This window comes from Peromyscus californicus, unplaced genomic scaffold, assembly GCF_007827085.1.
Source record: "Peromyscus californicus insignis strain IS unplaced genomic scaffold, ASM782708v3 Scaffold_18__1_contigs__length_77618521, whole genome shotgun sequence".
NCBI lineage: Eukaryota > Metazoa > Chordata > Mammalia > Rodentia > Cricetidae > Peromyscus > Peromyscus californicus.
Genome location: NW_026294480.1, coordinates 444,253 through 463,346, shown reverse-complemented (window position 1 = coordinate 463,346; position 19,094 = coordinate 444,253). Strand labels below are relative to the sequence as shown.

Genomic DNA, 19,094 nt, shown 5'->3' with positions numbered 1-19,094 from the left:
GCTGGGAATTCAGCTCAGAGGGGTCCCAGCGCCTAGAGAGCATGTTCTTCAGCTCTTGCCATATCTTTTGTTTGTTTGTTTTGGTTTTTTGAGACAGGGTTTCTCTGTGTAGTTTTGGGACCTGTCCTGGATCTCGCTCTGTAGACCAGGCTGGCCTCAAACTCGCAGAGATCTGCCTGGCTCTGCCTCCCGAGTGCTGGGATTAAAGGTGTGCGCCACCACCCCCCGCCCGGCATAGCTCTTGCCATATCTTGTTGCCTGGTACCACATACTGCAGCTAGAACCAGGGACACAGATGGGCTGTGAGAAGCAGAATGACCCTTTTCTTCTTCTTCCCTAGCACCATGGCTGACAGCAAGGCCAAGCCTGCCAAAGCTGCCAACAGGACACCACCCAAGTCCCCAGGAGACCCAGCCAAGGACAAGGCTGCTAAGAGGCTGTCACTGGAGTCAGAGGGTACAAATGAGGGGGCAGCTGCAGCCCCTGAACTCAGTGCCCTGGAGGAGGCCTTCCGGCGGTTTGCCGTACATGGGGACACCAGGGCAACAGGGAAGGAGATGCACGGCAAGAACTGGTCGAAACTGTGCAAGGACTGCCACGTGATCGATGGGAAGAATGTGACTGTCACTGATGTGGACATTGTCTTCAGCAAGATCAAGTAAGTGTCATGCAGGCTTAGGTAGCACAGCTCATAGCAGTAGCTGTGAGGGTCCCTGAAGTATCTTGCTTGCAGATTCCGTGCCCACTTCTTAGCTTCAAGCCTCCAGAAGTGTCTGGGATGGTTTGGGGAGTACATTGGCCCCAAGTGCCATGGAACTCCTTGGCCATGTCCTGAACTGTGGTCTTAGCCTCAGTCTGTTAGGCCTTGGGTGGGGGCTTTCTGGACTTGAGAAAACTTAGTTAACTCTAACCAATACTCAGGTCAGTGAGCTGTTGCTAGACATGATCAGGATCTGCTTAGGTGAACAGAGACCCAGTCACCGTGGGCTGAGACTATGAGGTTAGTTAGTGTGGTGGCCAGGCCTGTTTGGCCTTGTTTCCAGGATATGGCAGTGGCTCATGACTCCCTCTTCCAGTTCCTTGTCCATCTCTGTTGATTTTTCACTTGAGAAATGCTCACACGTGCTGACAAATTGATACAAATCAGAGAGTGGCCATTCATCTCCTGTGTTGTCAAACATCTGTGTGCTGTCAGGTCCTGTGGTTGATCTCTGTGGGTGCTACCAGCTGAGCATTACTTCCTCCTCTGGCTTTGGGTGGGTGATGTGGTCTTCATAACTGTGGTTGTTGATCACCATTTTGATTGTGGAATTGTTGGTGTTCTCTAGGCATAGTAAGGCTTCCCTGCCCCCAGGTTGTGCACTGTGCCTGGAGGGGTCTCTGAGCAACAGGCAGAAAGGTAGAGGTGGCCTGGCAGATGGCTCACGAGAGCTCCAACAAGTATCTCATGCCAGGAATTTAGACATTCCTGGCAAGATGGAGGGATTTAACCTGTGTCCCAGTGGGAAGAGGTGAAGTAAACCATTACTAGATGCAGGGCACCGTGACCAGGGGACTTGGGATACTGATATCTTTCTGTTCCAGATGAAGCCAGCTGTAGCTTCCCCTAGATCCTGGTTGAGAGAGATGAAAGAAGGCTGAGCCAGAATTTTCAAGGTCCTGGCTCCTAGGAAGGGACTCTGTGGAGATTACTGAGCCAGAGCCTAGCTGTCTCCACCATCCCAATGCTGATATCAACTTTGCTGTGTACTGGGAGTTTGAGATTCTACAAAGCAAGAAAATCTGAATCCCATGCCCCCCGGTGAACTTCCTATTGTACATAGTACATGAGAGTGTGTCTGGAGTATCTTAGATTTGAAGAGTTGTACTGGAAAGACTGAGAAACGTATCCCAAAGGGGCTCTGCCTCCTGACCTTCTCCAGGCTCCACTGACCCCAGAGGACTCCAAAGAGAAGTCTGAGCTGGTCCATTCTGCTTGCTCTGTTTCCTTGTGGCTTTCAACCCCAATGAGAAGCTGAAGAAGAGACTCTCCATGCAGCCTCAATCTCTGAATGCAGATGCTGTGTGTACAGAGTTACCCCTAGCCCCCTTTCCCATCCATCTCAGATCCTGTTCCTGTGATGACTCAGACCTACCTTGTCCTGAAGTTCAATTGTTGTGAGTTAGGATGTAAGAAAAAATTATGGCCAGTGGCTCAGATGTGATCACTTTACCCTGATGCTCACTGTGAAAGCTCTCATCTCTATTCTGGCCAGGTTCCACTGTGATAATACTGGCACCAGTTCTTCCCAAGCCTATCTGGGAGGCACTTGGCCAGGGATCCTATGAACCTCTAGACTGTGGTTCTTGGGTTTCTAAACCCTTCTTTCTCCACAGATTCTTCTATGTGCAATGCTGTTGAGCAGCACTGGCCCCTATGTGACTCCCGCAGAGGAGGGTCTACTGAACATCATATATTCATTCTATTGCTTTTATAAGAAGGACCCCATTCTATTGCTTTTATAAGAAGGAAGGTGGCTCTTCCCCCAAGTCCCTAAATAGGACTGCATACTCACTGAAGATAGAACAGGTCATAAGGACACAGGCATATGCATGCAGCAAGACGTCTATCAGCTCGAAGGATCTCCATACTGCTGCTGCTCCTCCATAACTGACCAAGAAATCTTGTTGCTTATAGTCCCTGAGATTCTCTAAATTTCATCAAAGTGACTGCCCCTGAATTTGGGTACTGACACCACTCTGGGCCTTGTCTGTTGGGGGCTTTCCCAGACTTGGTAGAACTTACTGTGCTCATCACATGGCCTGTCCCGGCTGTCACCTGCTGGGAAATGTGCAGCCTCCTCAGAGAAACTGGCCTTATGGGTTCCACTGGAAATTCCAGGCAGGGATAGACAGGTAGGTCCTGGTAAACAGAGGTACTCTGGTAGGTTGGCCAGCCATGAGTGAGGGGCACCGACTCAGGCTGCAAAAATGATCAGCACTAGAGCCTCTGATACAGACAATTTTCTCATCATGGGGCCAAGAGCTTGTGTCAGGCCTGGAGACATGCCCTGCAACACTACGACCTAGAAAAACTCAGTTCGCTGTGTCTAGTGTGTGCACACAGTTAAAGCTGATCGCTTTATGGAGATCACTACCATGTCTAAGCTGGCAATGAACTTGGACAGCTCCTCACCTTATCTTTTCCCATGTTCCTTCACCAGCAGGTGTCCCTTACAGACCCAACCCTGAGCTTACCAGAACCCCTGGAAGCTGTTCCTACACTGAGAGCACATGGGGTGTCTTTTAAGCAAGGCCAGTGAGCTCATCATGCTCTTCTTAGACATGTCCCTCATGATACCATGTCCTCAAGATAATCAAGAACTAACCCTGCCGGGCGGTGGTGGCGCACGCCTTTAATCCCAGCACTCGGGAGGCAGAGCCAGGCGGATCTCTGTGAGTTCGAGGCCAGCCTGGTCTCCAAAGCGAGTTCCAGGAAAGGCGCAAAGCTACACAGAGAAACCCTGTCTCGAAAAACCAAAAAAAAAAAAAAAAAAAAAAAGAACTAACCCAAGAACAAGGAGACCCAGCAACTTGTGTCTGAGGAAGCTTCTAGAAGGGATTGTTGGAAGGTAGGAAGAAGTGATCTGCCCAGAGGTTAGTCAGCTTCTCCAGTTTCTTCTGAAGAAAGCTACCTTCCAGCTGTTATGTGCCTTTATATGTGCACCCCACCCCATGTAGGACTTGTGTTTTTACAGCCTCTCAGTGGGTGATACTATGTGGTCATGGGTCTTTTGGATGATGTGGGCCACAGAGGACTGAGAACTCCAGCTCCACATGTCCCATATGAGTGAGCCATGTGAAGGGAATGCTTATTTCCAGAATGTAGAACTTCAGATGCTCAGACTCCAGGACACAGCCATTCTTCACTGTAGACTCTGGGCTGCTTGGAAACCTTGGAGGGTCCCTCCTTGCCTTGCAACTCAAAGTTCTGGAAAGCAAGTGTATGCAGAAGCCCAAAAAAGGCTCAAGGCTGTGATGGTCTAGGCAGACAAGCTGTAAGCGCTATCTTCTAAAGCTGTGCTTGCTGACACTGTGGGTACACACTGGGGCAGGTGTCTAGCTGGGTGGCTGGGGGAGCCTAGGTGAGGATCCTGCACTAAGTAGAGGCCCAGAAATTCTGATGTTCCTTTTGCCCTCACACCTGGATCCTTGAGAACCTAGAGGCTGCCATCCCCTCACCTCTACCATCGTTGAATTCTCCTTCCCTCTCAGAACCTGAACTCTATTGGGGCTATGACCTATGTCCCACTTGGAACATCTCTGTTCTTGAGGAAGAGCCTCACCTCACAGGCATGTGTGAACAGAAGATTTGGACTCGCCTCGGACTCATGCTGTCCTCAAGTGTAAGGGGACAGTATTCTGAGTACCAGGGTGGTGGGAGAATACTGAAAGGGCTTCACAAGAAGGACTGAGGAACTCTGGGATTGAGATTTCCAGGAAAATTGTGGCCGTGGTGGCACTGTTTGTATTATGAGAGCTGGGTGTTTGTGGTCCCTGAGGGACAGCAATGGCAGCTGCAGAGGACTTTGCCTCCTATGGGAATTTGGGGCCTGGGAGGAAATTGCTTAGGTACCTCCAGGAAGTTGCTGACTCTGACAGGACTTGAGAGAAAAAAAGTTCAACTATTTCTGTTTTGGGGCAGGTTGCCATGGCTCTGCAGGCGTGGCGCCAGCTGGGGTATCTGCAGCCTTTGTTTAGGTCCCTGTCACCATGGCAGCGCTTGTTTGTTTTGATGTTACTATGTGTTAAATTTTAAACAAATTTCTTGAAGCTCTATACCAACTTTTATTGTGGACTACTGTTAACCTAGACTCTCCATCTTGCCAAAGGCTCAGCATGGTCAGTCTCCACACAGTTAACAGAGGCCTGACACTGAAGCAAGGCCAGGGGTGCAGCTTGAGAGGCACCTGGGAGCCCTCGGGATCGTGTCCTTGTGGGACTGTCTGTAATGGGTCTATGTGCCTGAGTATCTGGTGTGACCTGCCTATGCTTGTGGAAGAAGAGGTGTAGGAGCCTCGGGGTTGGGCTGAGCTTACCTACTGCCTACTTACTGTGACCACCATACTACCAGATGAGGAGGCCCAGAGATCTTTGGCCTCCCTGGGCCAGGATTGGGTGCTGGGTACCCTCCAGAGTAAATGCATGGATTCCTGCCAACACTGTGTAGAGTCAGAAAGTAATTTGGCTAGGGTATCGGGGCTGGGTGTCCATTATGTCTGGATACAGGTCAGAAGGAAGCAAGGCCAGTCCCTACATGTAGAAAGCAGGGTCTAGATTTGTCTAGCCTGAGACTTGTCAGCCACTGCTGAGTATATGAGTCGCTTGGTGTTCCTTACATGCCACAGCTAGTCAGCAAAGCCTGTTGGGATTCTTCTGACATCTGTATGCTGCTGAGGAGGCTCAGCAATCAGCTACCTGGGCTAATGTACCATTACTCCTAGGAACAGGCTCTAGGTCTGGAGAGTCCTGGCAAGAGTTTTGGGAACCCATGGGAAGGACAGGGTTCTGTGTGTACCCACCCAAACATCCCAGAGATCCAGGAATCTGGACATGTGAGGACTCTTGGAGGCAGCCTCTGTTCCTGACTGTGGAACCCACCCAGTTCCATTCACCTATGGCACACATGTCCCTGGAGCTCCTCCTTCAGGCTCTACTTCCTGGGTCTTGGGTAAGACTAACAGTCACATGCTCCAGGGGAAAGTGGCTTAACCCTGCAGGCCTTGAATAGAGCAAGATCCAGCATGCATCTGAGTCTTCAGGTGTCCCAGTGTCTGAAGCCTTGCTACTATTCTTGCTTCTGCATGGCCCTCTAGTGGCTACATATGGCAGTGCAGTGTGACCCCCTCAGACGCCTGCAGGGAAACTCCAGGTTCTGACCTCTGCTGGGGGATAGACAGGACCTGTAGACTTTTTTTTGCCCGATAATCATTGAGCTAGTGGACCCTGTGGCTTTGTGGTCAAGGCTCCATCTGCTCTGGTGAGTCTTCAGTAACCAGGTAAGGATCAGGCCGCTGTGATGAGAGGTACCTTCTTGCTCCTCAGCTCCTCAGCTCCTCCACCTAGCCTTGGGAAGTTGGCTATAAAGGACATGTAAGAGAATGAATATCCATAACTTGTCTGAACAACCGCAGGAACATCTGTCCTAATGGTTCACCCCTACTCAGTCCAGGCCAGAGCCATGAGGTGGGGGTGGGCAGATGGGGTGCTCATTTGGGGTCACCTGGAGAATGTTTATCCCACAACCTCCAGCCCCTTGGAAAACACAAAGTGACAACTGAGAAGAGGCTTTAAGGATGACTTGTCCCCAACAGAGGGAAGTAATGATGCTGCAGGTTACAGATGTCCCCTCTAGGCAAGCTGGTGCCTGCCTGTAAACAAACATCTGGAATGTGCCCAGAGCAGGGCTACAGCAGTGTTGCTGCTGGCCTCTGATTTCCTGGAACAGGCAGAATCCTTGTAGCTGACCAGCATCCAGGCCCCTCTGGGCAGAGAGCACACTGCTTGCTCCCAAGGGATATCCTGGGTCCAGTGACCTGCTGAGGGTACAAAGAACTGACAGGCCTAGACTTTCAACAGCATCAGCACAGAGCCTAAGGCTGAATCTTGAGGTAGATGGTTAGTCAGTGGGCATGGGAGAGACCTGAGAAAGAAACAAGAGACTGGTGTCTGAAGAGAATGACCAGATTTCTGCACCCCCCTTGAACACATCTAAAGAGTCAGAGACATTGGTAGCAACGGCCAACTTGAGGCCCATGGCAGCTGAGGCTGCTCTATGGTTCAACAGGCTCAGGTCAACACCCATATTATTTCTACAGAAAGCCTCCAGAAGGGCTTCCTATGAGGAAGTATCCCTGCAAGGTAAGATCCTGGACTAGAGGTCCTCACTGCCCAGGGGTCCTTTCCAGGTCCTTCAACTGCCCTCAGACCACCACATGTATAGGGAGGGTATATCTTTCCACCCCAGAAACACCTTCTCTGCCTGCTGACAAGTATCTCGCTGACAAGGATACTCCCTAGTGGTTACTTCAGAAGCAACAGCTTCTGTAAATTCCAGGAACTAAGAAGCCAGGCATCCCTGTCTTGTCCTCTGTACCTCATCTTTCACCACTTAAGAGTTTTCTTATTACTCAAGCTTTGACAGGGACTCCTTCACAAAGGTGAATAGGCTAGACTAGGGGCTCTGTGAAAGTTCAAAGCTGAGGTGGGGAGTGGTAGTGTTTGTGGTATTGGCCATAGAGGAGTAGACCTTCCTCAGAGGACTCTGTTGCCTGACACTGGGTCCTGACCTCCCTAGCCAGGTCCCAGGGTTCCCAAGAGACTGAGAAGGTGCCCTGCACATATGGGGACAGGGCCTGGGAAACAATCCCAGGCTCCTGGAGTACATTTGAACAGACACCCACTTGTAGGCTAGCTTTGGACAGCTTGGGAGCTAAAGGCAGGGAAGGCCAAGCCCCAGGAAGAGTCCTCAGTCCTGGGAGCTCTAGATATAGACTTACTGTGTAGGAGAACCCTGAAGAGGTTTTCTCATTGTAAGGAAGAAATGGGCATTGTCTCCCCAGAGCTAGTTGGGGATTCTGCCTGGGTCTCCTGAGAAGAGTTCCCTGTGAACTGGGCACCAAGACAGGGCCTCCTTTCCCCAACAACACAGGCCAGAAAGGGATTCTTGGTACCAGTGGGGCAAACATCCAGCTCTATCTGAATGTGGCCTGTGATGGAAGAGCCCCTCCAGTTACTCCATCCCCCGGTGACTCATGCTGGTGGTGCCTGGTGCCGAGGCTGCCCAGAAAGGGCTGTGTGCCCCAGCAGCGGGTTGCTAGGCTGGCCATTAGGCCTGGCATCCTCATGTCAGCCCAGGAAGGGTTGTGAGTAGGAGACAAGAGTGCCATTGACTTCTCAGGACAAACAGAGCAGCCCCAAGGGGCCTTATATCAACACCCCCCCCCCCCGAAGGTCCTAGTCGAGAGGGAAAAGCTGTCAGCCCCAGGCACCACTGGCCTATGAGGCCAAGCTGCTCAAGTGCCCTGGATCACCCAATATTCCAAAGGTAGCTGGTAAGTGCTGGGGCTGACAGCACTGAAGGACTAGAACCCACCCTCTAAGACACAAGGCATCTACTGAGGCTCCATTACCTGTATCACAGGCAGTTCTACAATGTTCTAGTATCACACAGTCCCACTGTGGGGCTCTAGCTCCTATGCTGTATTCTTGATCCAAGTGTAATACCCCAGTGGCTTCCCCAGTCTCCTGAGAAGTAGGGGTGGCCCACACCATGGGGTTCTGTGCATTTCTCAAAGGATGTTTGGCTCAGCTCTCCTATGTGTTTGAGACAAGTGTAAAGTTTGAGACTCTTTTAGACACCAATAAAAATTCAGGGTGTATGTGAACAGTAGTATTTTCAGGTCTGGTTCCTTAGCCCAGCTACTAGGGGGTCCACTTTGTTATTATGTTGTCACTGTGTATCCTCACAATGCTGTCCATAGAATGCTTCATCAGGCCACTGCTAAAGGGTATTTGGGTGGTTTTCAAGTTTGAATGCCTGAAGAAAATCTGTACAATATTCACACATGGGTTTAACATGAGCTTAAATCTTCATTTCTCTTCAAGCACCCTCCCAGAAAGACTGGCTCATGGTCATTCCTCCTTATCATGCAGCAGACATTACCCTCATTACTTCTGCTGTTCCCATGGGTGACTTCCTGTGTGTGCTGGCTCCCTATCCATGGGTTTTCTTTGGTGAGGTGTCTGGTCCAAATACTTGGCTCATTTGAAATTTCCTCTTCTTACTCTTTTCATGGCACATTTCAGATACAAGCTCCTTTTCAAGTTTGTGTGTCCTAGTATTTTTTGCAGCTCTGTGATATTTATCTTCAATGCTATTTGAAAGAGCATGGATTTTAATATTCTGAAGTTCAGTCTTCCCATTTTCTGTTACTGAACATGATGATCTGGCATCATTTATAAGAAAACCTTGCCCACCTTAAGGTCACCCAGGTTATCTACCAAATGTACTGGAGAAAGTTGGCTCTGGGGTCATGCTCTGAGAAAACTCTGCATGTGGTGTGAACTGTGGATCCTAGTTGGTTTATTTTGAAGAGGTAGCAGCTGTTCTAGTTATTTTTTGAAATATGCCTTTCTCCTTGACCTTGCTCAAGTTAGGCACCTGTGTGGACATTTCTGGACTCCAGATACACTGATCTGTATGTCTCAGACCTTGTATCTCTCATACTGTCTTTTTGTAAGGTGTATTGGAATAGTGTGGTCTCAGGCCTGCAACTGTGTTTTCTTAAACTCATCTTGGCTGCTCTGGATCCTGTGCTGATGGGCAGCCATAAGAGCCGCACTGGGATTTTGTCAGTCAGCTGTATTAAAGCCCTGAACTCTCAGCACGGCAGCTGGGGTCAGTGGCATGCCTGGCCATAAGAGGTAGCTTATCTCAGGCCATTTGACTAAACTCCCCAGCAACATTCAGGACTTGCAGCCTTGTGCCTCATTCACATTATGTCAAAACTTTGAAAATGTCACTAATCTGGATTAGTTGGGGGTAAATGCCAAGTTGAAAATGGTTTAAAGTAAAATTACTACAAATAATTTCATAACTTTTAAAAATACTACCTGAACAGCCTTGGAGGGGTACACACGGTAGGTGAGAGCGTCAGCTTCAAGCCCCATCACCGCTCATCACCGCTCATCACCGCTCCAGCTTAGGATCCTGATAGGGACAGGTGTTATGGCTCCTCCTAATCTTGCCTACTTTGATAACCAGGATCTTAGCCCCTCCTGAGCCACTTCTGACCCGGGTTTAGGCCTGGGCTCCCTCCTGCTCCTTGACTGGCTAGGGTGTTCCTGGAGGAGATAAAGGGATCTTCTTTCCTGGTTTTTCCTCTGCCCTCGCACCCAGGAGAGATCACACTGTCATGGAACAGTTCTTAAAGAATATGCTTCCTTCATTCTTTCCAGGCTGCTGGCTGTTGCTGGTGATTTTTGCCTGTGACCAGCAGGGATCACTGCAGAATGAAGGGAGGGATGGTATACACGTGGGTTAGTCCCAGAGGACCACTACCTGGGGACTTATAGGCTTATCACCCACAGAGGGAAGTCCTGCAGGACCATCACCTTTGAGCAGTTCCAGGAGGCACTGGAGGAGCTGGCTAAGAAGCGGTTCAAGGACAAGAGCAGCGAGGAGGCTGTGCGTGAGGTGCACCGGCTCATTGAGGGACGAGCGCCCGTCATCTCCGGTGTCACGGTGAGGGGGTGAGGCAAGGGTGGGGCTTAGTACTCTTGATTGCATCTGCCCTTGGGGAGACCATGGCCCGGTTGACTTGTTAGCCCCATAAGTCTGGGGCTAACCTGGAGCCAGGAGAGGTAATCCCTTGTCTGGACATGTGGCCTAGCAGACTCATATTCCTTGCCAGCTCCTCCCACTGAAATGCTGCAATAGATGGTGGCAGTTTTTACCTAGCTCCCTCACTTGTCTTGTGATAACACCCTCTTCTGTTCTCTTTCAGAAAGCTGTGTCCTCACCTACGGTGTCACGGCTCACAGACACAACCAAGTTCACAGGCTCCCACAAAGAGCGCTTTGACCAATCAGGAAAGGGCAAGGGCAAAGCTGGCCGTGTGGACCTGGTGGATGAGTCAGGTTATGTGCCTGGCTACAAGCATGCAGGCACCTATGACCAGAAGGTGCAGGGGGGCAAGTAGCCTGACAGGCCGAAGCTCTGGACACTGCAGGTGCCAGGCACAGGACTTACACCCATTGCACTTCATTACATTCCTATGTTCAACTGGGCAGAACTCAAAATGCACCTCCACTAGGCAATGGTAGGGGCAATGCCCAGGCCTCCTCCTGCTGGGTGCTTTGACACTTCTCTCTCAGACCCCAGGTTTGGGCCATCATTCATTGTCCTTTCCTAACATACCTGCTCTGTCCACAGCTGGGAAGTGGACTGCTACTTCCAAACTGTCTCCCAGAATCATACCACACTGGCCACTTGATCTGCAGGTAAAAAGGGGTGTTATGAGCGCTGGTAGGTATAAGGATGAGCAAAGCAGACATCAGAACTCACTGACTTATCCAGGCACTTCTAGGGCAGTAGGAGCTAAGGAACTAACCAACTGCATAGAGTAATTCATCTTTCCTGACCACAGGACAAGACTGAGGCTATCTGGTTGTTATGCCAGTGTGTGTGTGTAACAGCTCACATCAGTACACATGTGTACACACATACACACACACACACACACACACACACACACACACACGACTCATGCTCATCAACCAAGTCTGTGCTGAGGGTGGCCAAGAGACAATGGAAGCCCCCTGGTTACCGGGGGAGTGACTTGGAGCATGAAGCTGGAAGCTTTTTCAGTGCTGGTCTAAGAAATGGCAAGACTATGTACTTGGTCTCAAGAGTGGTCCAGGGAGATCCAGAACATGAAGCTGCCATGACTTCTCCTTGCTCTATCCCATCACCATGTTGGGACACACATGATGCTGAGACATTCGATCCAGACCAAGCCTGGGCAGTTACTCCACCAGTGTGAGATGGGAGCTTCTGCCAGGGCAAGTTATGCTGTGCTTTGCTCAAAAGTATGTGTTTTCAGCTCTATGAAGCCACTTCGGAGTTCAATTTCCTAACTTTTCTCTCAAGTGCAAGTCCAGGACCCTGGACACCAGAACTAACCCCCTCCCCCCTCAAAAAAAGACTTGCAGCATCTACTAGGGTTTCTTTTACTGCCATAGGCGAGAACACATGACTCAGCTTATCCACGTGTAAGGGCACCACTTAGGCAGGCCCAAAGGCATGAGCTGCCATCATTACAGCCCCACAGCAATTGTTTCTTTGCATGCAACTTGCTGGACTATGTGTTCTTGTTCCTAGAAAGAACCTAGTGGTCTCAGGACATGGCTCCCAGAGCAGGTGATTGTTGAGGGTGGGACATCTTACATGCCCTGGCACAGCACAGGTAGACAGCAAAGCTGTCTTCCTCACTGCCATAGCACACAGTAACATTATCTACTCCTCTGGGGCCCAGAGAGCATATCTTCACTGCAGCATGAGGGAAGACTGCCTACTAGCCTGAGAGAGAAAAGCAGGGGCCTCAATACCAGACCTCCTCCCACAAGGCCCTCTGAAGATCCAAAGTTACCAAGCCCCTCAACACAGCTACAACTGGAGGATAGAGATGGTCCTGTAGTCAGCTTCTTCCCAAGGTTCTGAGAGTCTGCAGTACCTGGCATTCAAAGCCAAGTAGTGGAGCCTCCATTCTGAAATCTGACCTCGCTGGTCTGGAGAAACAAAAAGAACACTGGCATTTCTCATACTCTCCTCCAGAACCCCTAGTCCCCATGTGGCTGGCAGTCTCTTGGTCTGATGCTGTTCTTTTCTACTGCCTATGAACAGCCCAGTTGCCACCATCATAGCTGAGTGAAATGGAACACACACAAATTCATCAGGAGGTGACTGCATATGGGCCAGGGCAGGCTAGGGTGGTGTCTGAGATTCCCCATATCAGGCAGTGGGTCAGATGTTTCCCTGAGGACCCTGGACACAGTCTCCCATTCAAAGGGCCAAGATGAAAGATTGATGTAGACCCAGGCAAAGTCCAGGGTTAGCTGCCTGGGAGCACCTAGAAAACAGTGTTGCCTATGAGCATCTAGGAAACAATGTAAGTGTCCACCTTCACAGGACCACCCAGCCTCATGGAGAAGCTTCATTATCAACTGGCCACCTTGCCCATGTGCTGGAGATTGAACAGAACAGCTCAGAGTGGCGAGCCCATATAGGTTCTGGGCAGCAGAGGGCCAGAACTGCTATCTCAGCTCCCACAGGTAAAAGCCTCAGCAGGAGAAGATAAAAACTTCAGAAAGCATTTGGTCCAGACCAGGCCTGGGCAGTTGTCCCATCAGTGTGAGATGGGAGCTTTTGCTCTAACATAACTTGGACTCTGTAAATGAAAACTGGGTCACTGCCTTGCTGGTCCTCACTGTCCTAGCACAGAACCTGAACAACCTTGGGCTCCCGAGGGACAGTCCTAGGCCCTCCCATGTAGTTCCTCAGCAGCACCCAGAAGTATGCCAGACAAGTGGTCTTCATTGTGTCCCTTCTTACTCCCAGAGTTTCCTCACACAGCACCTTCCTTTAGTCAGTGTTAAGTTTAACTTTGAAAATACACCCTTCCCTCTAGATGATATATCATCTAGCAAGGAAAGGGTAGTAACAATTAGATCACAAAGACTTAGTGTCTCCATACTGTCAGTTTAAAGTGTCTATGGAATTCATTGTGGCATCTGTGTACCCTCTCAACACAGAAACTGGTTGGACTCCAACTCTTCTGCACAAAACAGATGTGCATTTTCCTCAGTTTCTGATTTGAACACACAGGTAGGGTGTTTGTCTCTGTTGCACGTTTTATGCGATACCAATTAGCTTTTACTAATCATGGATAAATAGAATTCAGTATCTATCTGTGAATAAAAAAAAAAACCTGCATAGCATGCAAACCGAGACCCAGAGCCATGTGCTATTAGGTGATAGACATACAAGAGACAGGGACGGGTTCTCTCAGGTGATGACAACCAGGAGATGACATTTTTTTTCTGGAGGGGATACCCAGGAGACAGAGACACTCTGTTGTGGGCTGATACCCAGGAGACAAAAAAGATACATTCTTATCAGGGGAAGACACTCAGGAGACAAAGACAGGTTCTCTTAAGGTGTGACAGCCAGAAAATAAGGAGAGGTTCTGTCAGGGGCAACACTCAGGGACATGGGTTGGAGTGACAGAGAAGTTCTGTTGCAGGTGACACTCGGGACATGTTCTGTTGGGGGTGACACTCAGGAACATGCTCTCTGTGGGGGTGTTATATACAGGGACACATTCTGTTGGAGGTGACATTCAGGAGAAAGGTACAGGTTGCAGGAAGAACAATATAGATGGGAATGAAGGTAGGTAGGTAGGGTGTTTGAGAACACTGACTCTAGAAGAATTCTTATTTATTTCTATTTAATGCTATAAGATAAGCAACTAGTTAGTGGGAATGTTTTACCAAAAATCAAAGTTCAAATTACATGTTTAAATATTGTTGAAAGTCTATATTTATACTGGAGTATTTTTACACCTTTCAGTATCCTATCTTACATAGGGGCATAGGGACATTATGACAGATGGAGAGAGTTCTGAAATGGGCTGCACAGCAGCCTCTGCCACTTTCCTGCAGTCTCTTCTAGGGAGATGACAGGTGCCTGCCCTGGGCCAAGACTCAACCTTCCCACTCCCAGAGGCCCGGGGCTGCTCCAGTTCATTTTAATGAATAGTTTTACTAGCACACAGCTGTACCAGGTGTTTACAAACTGTTCTGTAGCTGCTTTGGCATTAGAACTGGCTGAGAGGATTCAGACAAATGCCATGGCACAGACACTTATGTATGACATTTGCCACCTGTCCCCTTTCAGAGAAAACTGCCTGTCTGTCTGCCTGGCTATCTCTCCATCTGCAGACTTGTATACTACCTGGCTACAGCATGGGCACATTGGGAAAGCCCCGCCAACACCTTTTAAAATGGCAAGGGTGACAATTTAGCTGTACTGTGAAGACAGAATATCCTTCCAACACTGAGCCAAACTGCTCTTCTTCACCAACATACTACTGACCATTCTGAACTTTACAGTTCAGGGGTGTGGCCATCTTGGGACGCTTAAATTATCTCTTCCTTTAGACCTCTTAAACTAAACCAAGCCAAACAACAAAGGAAGCCTGTACAACTTAAACTTGAAAGGAATAATATGCTACTACTACTAGTTTGTACTAAGTTTTTTTCAAGAAAGGGAGTTAAGTTTATATATATATATATGTGATATATATTTTTACACTATTTTATTAATGTTAAGGAATATGGAGTATATCACTTTATCAGTGTGATGGGTAATGTTGATGTCATGGGTGTTCTGACTCAGAAAGGCACTTATGCTGACATCTAAACCACACTTGCTCAGAATGTCTGTCAGGTCAGGATGGCCCTCCTGTCCCTCCTATAGAGTGCAAGGCATCTAGTCACCTGTTGGACATATCATCATGGCCTGGCTCGTATTGCTTTAGTGAAACAGCTTGTGTCTATCAACATTTTGTTCATTGTGTTTGCTGTTATTAACATTGTGTGTCAAGTTGGTAAAGTGATGAATAAAGGTGTTAAAATGTGGATTTCTATTTTCCTCAAAGTATATGCTATCTATACTAGTTGTCACATCCTCTGGCCAGCAGGGCCTTAATACCTGGGTACTAACATGGAGGTGCCTAGAGTCTTTCCTTCAGCAAAGCTCACCAGCAGAGAGCCTCATGTTACTCTTAACTCAAGAGGCTTTCTGCTTCCTAGCTTAGGCAGGACTTCGAGGGCACATACACCAGCCATCTGTCAGACTCAAGGCCAGGTCTGGCCCTTAGGTGAGGTCCAGACTTAAGGCGGACCCATAAACTTGCATACCAGCACTCCAAAGACGGCACATCATCAATCTGATGAGTAAAATTCAGGTCAACCTCAAATACTAGTCCAGGAAGATTGCTGCTAAGAGGAGGGGAAAAAAGGTTTTTTAGAAATGTAAAAATTTGCTACCAGTAGGAAAAAAAAAAACCCTAAATGCAGAAAGTGATCACAAGGAAATGTCTTTGACATAAAGTAAAACAAAGAATAAGCAGGCAGGTGGCTTCAGATTAATAGTAGCTATGCAAATATTTTGTGAAACTAAAAATATTTCATTAAGACACTTGGCAACAATCCTACACAAACCCAAAGGTGGAAAGGGAGGCTAGTGCTCACAGGCTCTGGTGTACCTTGGAGGTATCGAGAGTGCTAACCAGCTTCCTGATTAGCAGGGGCTGAAAAGACACAATCTAAAAGTGGCCAGGAGTGGTGGTGCACACCTCTAATCCCAGCACTCAGAAGGCAGAAGCTAGAGGATCTCTGTGAGTTCAAGGTCAGCCTGGTCTACATGATGAGCTCCAGGCCAGCCAAGGCTACATAGTCAGGACTGTGTCTCAAAACAGAACAAAACAAAACAAAAAACCCAGAAAAACCAACCACCAACTAAACAAACAAAAAATGACAATTCTGGAGCCAGAGAAAGAAAAATCACACTAGAACAAATATACAAAATGAAATGGCAGATAGAACAAAAGCAAAGAAATACAAAACAGGAAAACTGATGAAACAGTAAACCCAAATACATTTGTAATTGTGGGAAATGTCTAATGCCATGATTGGCTTCAGGAGGAAGGACAGACAGGAAGCTGGTTCAGCAGATACATGCTGAAAAGGTAAAGGACAGAATGAATGTTCTGGAGCTCACCCACCAGTGACTCACTGAAGATGGGAACACCAGGCCTACTTGTTCACTGGCTTGATGAGCATGTCTGTGGTGTGGAATCTGAGGTAGACTACGCCAATGGACAGAGGCTATCTTCTTACCCAGATAGTGAGGTCTTCTTATTTAAAAGCTCAAGTGTCGCAACATGTCTACACATTGGTACAACTTCAAATACTGAAGCTATTAAAGCACTAATAAAAGATTATCAGCTTTATGTGAAAAATAACCTGAAAACAAAGGCAATGTAAATTAATTCATAGACATACAGGACTTACAAAAACTCAAACAGAAATAGACAGTTACTATATAACTCCTGACTTGGGGGTTAGGAGCTACAGAACACAGCTGAATGCCCCAAAAGCCTCAAAGCTGAGACTTGAAACTCACTCACTGCCCTGAACACAAAATCTACCTGGGCCAATGCAGGGCTTGGGCGGGAGAATCTTTCTGACCTTGTGAGGCCGAGACCAAGGTCCAGTAGGACAATTACTGAAGTGGCTCAGCAGCTGGCTCTTCCTTTGTCTAGCCCTGCCAGGACACACCTCAGTTCCTCACACACTGTGGCCCAAAATCAACTCAGGAGGGACTGGGCTGTTGGTGAGAACAGGCTCTGCCACATTTTAAAACAATCATACTGAATTGGTACAAAAACTCTACTCACAAAGAAAGTTCCTGTAGCAAGCACACAAGCCTCTGAGCCAACCTGCCGCTGCTGCCCCAGAGGCTGCAAGCAGGAGCTACAGGGAGTGTGGGGTCTTTTTGTAATGTGGGCGCCACTTATTATGATCAATCCACGTGAGTCCATTAAATGGGCAACAGAATTTATTAAGATATAAATTGAGGAAACACTCATGAATACAGAACAGAGTAGACAGCAGAAGTTGTCTTCTGATCTGACCAGGAGCAAATCCACCTCACAGGCAGGAGCAGCGAGATGGGGCATGTGACCTTTCTTCTAAGAGGTCACATACAATGGCAGGAAGCACCGCCTCCTTAAATATCACTACAAAACTGTATTATGTAGGCATTATTAACTCTGGTTATTGGTGATCAATTTAACCATCATCCCCTTCACTTCTGGGAGCTTAGGGTTGGGGATCACACTGCCTGTATCTTTCCAGTGGTCGGCCACATCCTGAAGCCAAGCACACAATGATACCATCCTTCAGAGAGTCAGGTTCTAGGTGCTGTGTGCTTGGAAACCAACAAAACCCAAATACTTATTTTACAATATCACAATGACCACAAAAGGAAATTAAAAAAAAAAATTAGTACCCAGAATGAATTAATAAAAAGATTGATACACAGAACCAGAATAAAGTTTGAAAGTTCCCTCAGAAATATTATTAAAAAATAAAAAGGAAAGACACTGTTTATAAATATGATCCCCAAATCCCAAATCTTAGGCTATTTCCTATATCCATGCTTGGGACAAGTGTTCTAGATTTCAAATTTTCTTTATTTTTTTGAATTTACAGACTTCTAGGTGAGCATTCCTAATCAGAAAAATGTAGATCTTTCTGGGCATCAAGTTTTTTTTTTTTCATCCCCCCACTTCAGGCTAGAGATGGAACTGAGGCTCGTGTATGTCTGGCAAGAGTTCCACATGGAGATGCACTCCTAGTCCAAGTGTGACTATTTGGACACCAACACGATGCTCAAAAAGTTTCAGATATTCAATCCTTTGTTAGTAAGGTTTTATTTCCATTATGTTCATGTTTCCTTCAATATATTCACAACAGCTTTCTAGACAATCCCAGGCAGTCTCCAGAGGGACTCTGGAGCGGTGCACTAGTGCATAAGAGCATCTGTCTGCGCGGGCTTCACTCTACAAGGAGTATCTTCCTGGTGGATTAAACCTGCCTATTCTAATAGCACTTTTTACATATGCAGTCATCCGGGTTTCATTTGTACACTGCATTTAAGCCTTCCCCTGGTTTCAGCTGAGCAGTCTGTTTATTTGCAGGAGTTACTGCAAGCAAAGGGAGAGGCAGGGAGTGGGAGTTGTTTGTTTTTTTACTATGACATGGTAACATACAAATTCTTAAAATGTTTTTCACATTTATAAATGTTATTTTTTTTTATTACAACTTGGAACTTACTTCTTGCTTACTTACTGTGTGTAACTGGTTTTTATAGAAGAATTTAAAGAGAAAGTCAGTTATAATTTATAAAGAGCCATTTAAAAGGTTTACTTTTTAGACATAACAATGTATTAATTCTTTAAATAAAGACTGCTTGTCACATGAAAACATTTTAATTATACAAAACTTTCACGAATTGGGAGGAAAAAATACTACAGGTACTTTACGACAGGATGTGTAATGACAAACAAGCATTTCAAATTCGGCAAAGCCCCAGGGTCAAAGATCAATTTAGGACATATAAGCAAGCTGAACTTCAGACCATGAACACATTTTGATTATTCTAAAGTAATTACAGTCTCACCAGGGTATTCAGATAGATACCTGCCCAGGCACAACTCTGGAGCTGTAACTATAGGAGGAGACCATAGCTCAGAAGGAGCTAGCAGGACTGGCGGCCACCAAGTCGGGAGCTATGGTGTGGGAAGAGGGCAGCAGTCTTCTTAAACTCCTGGAAGCTCCAGTGCATCTGCTCTACCTCAGCTCTATGTTGTGCCCGCATACGGCTCAGCTCCTGCAGGAGATGTTCATTGGTGCTGACTAGGGAA

The 19,094-nt window shown here is 47.6% G+C and overlaps 2 protein-coding genes across 4 annotated transcripts in view; one reads left to right on the top strand and one right to left on the bottom strand.

The window, feature by feature from the left end:
* The window catches only part of Tppp (tubulin polymerization promoting protein), a 25,575-nt gene extending 10,335 nt beyond the window's left edge, over positions 1–15,240 (top strand). For both annotated transcript variants that reach the window (XM_052742885.1, XM_052742886.1), the window contains exons 2-4: positions 341–658; positions 10,132–10,285; positions 10,548–15,240. In XM_052742885.1, the coding sequence (XP_052598845.1) occupies positions 345–658; positions 10,132–10,285; positions 10,548–10,742 (663 nt within the window). In that variant the 5' untranslated portion in view covers positions 341–344 and the 3' untranslated portion in view covers positions 10,743–15,240. The remainder of the gene's footprint in view (positions 1–340; positions 659–10,131; positions 10,286–10,547) is intronic.
* Cep72 (centrosomal protein 72) overlaps positions 13,422–19,094 on the bottom strand; it is a 42,995-nt gene continuing 37,322 nt past the window's right edge. For both annotated transcript variants that reach the window (XM_052742884.1, XM_052742883.1), the window contains exon 12: positions 13,422–19,094. In XM_052742884.1, the coding sequence (XP_052598844.1) occupies positions 18,929–19,094 (166 nt within the window). In that variant the 3' untranslated portion in view covers positions 13,422–18,928.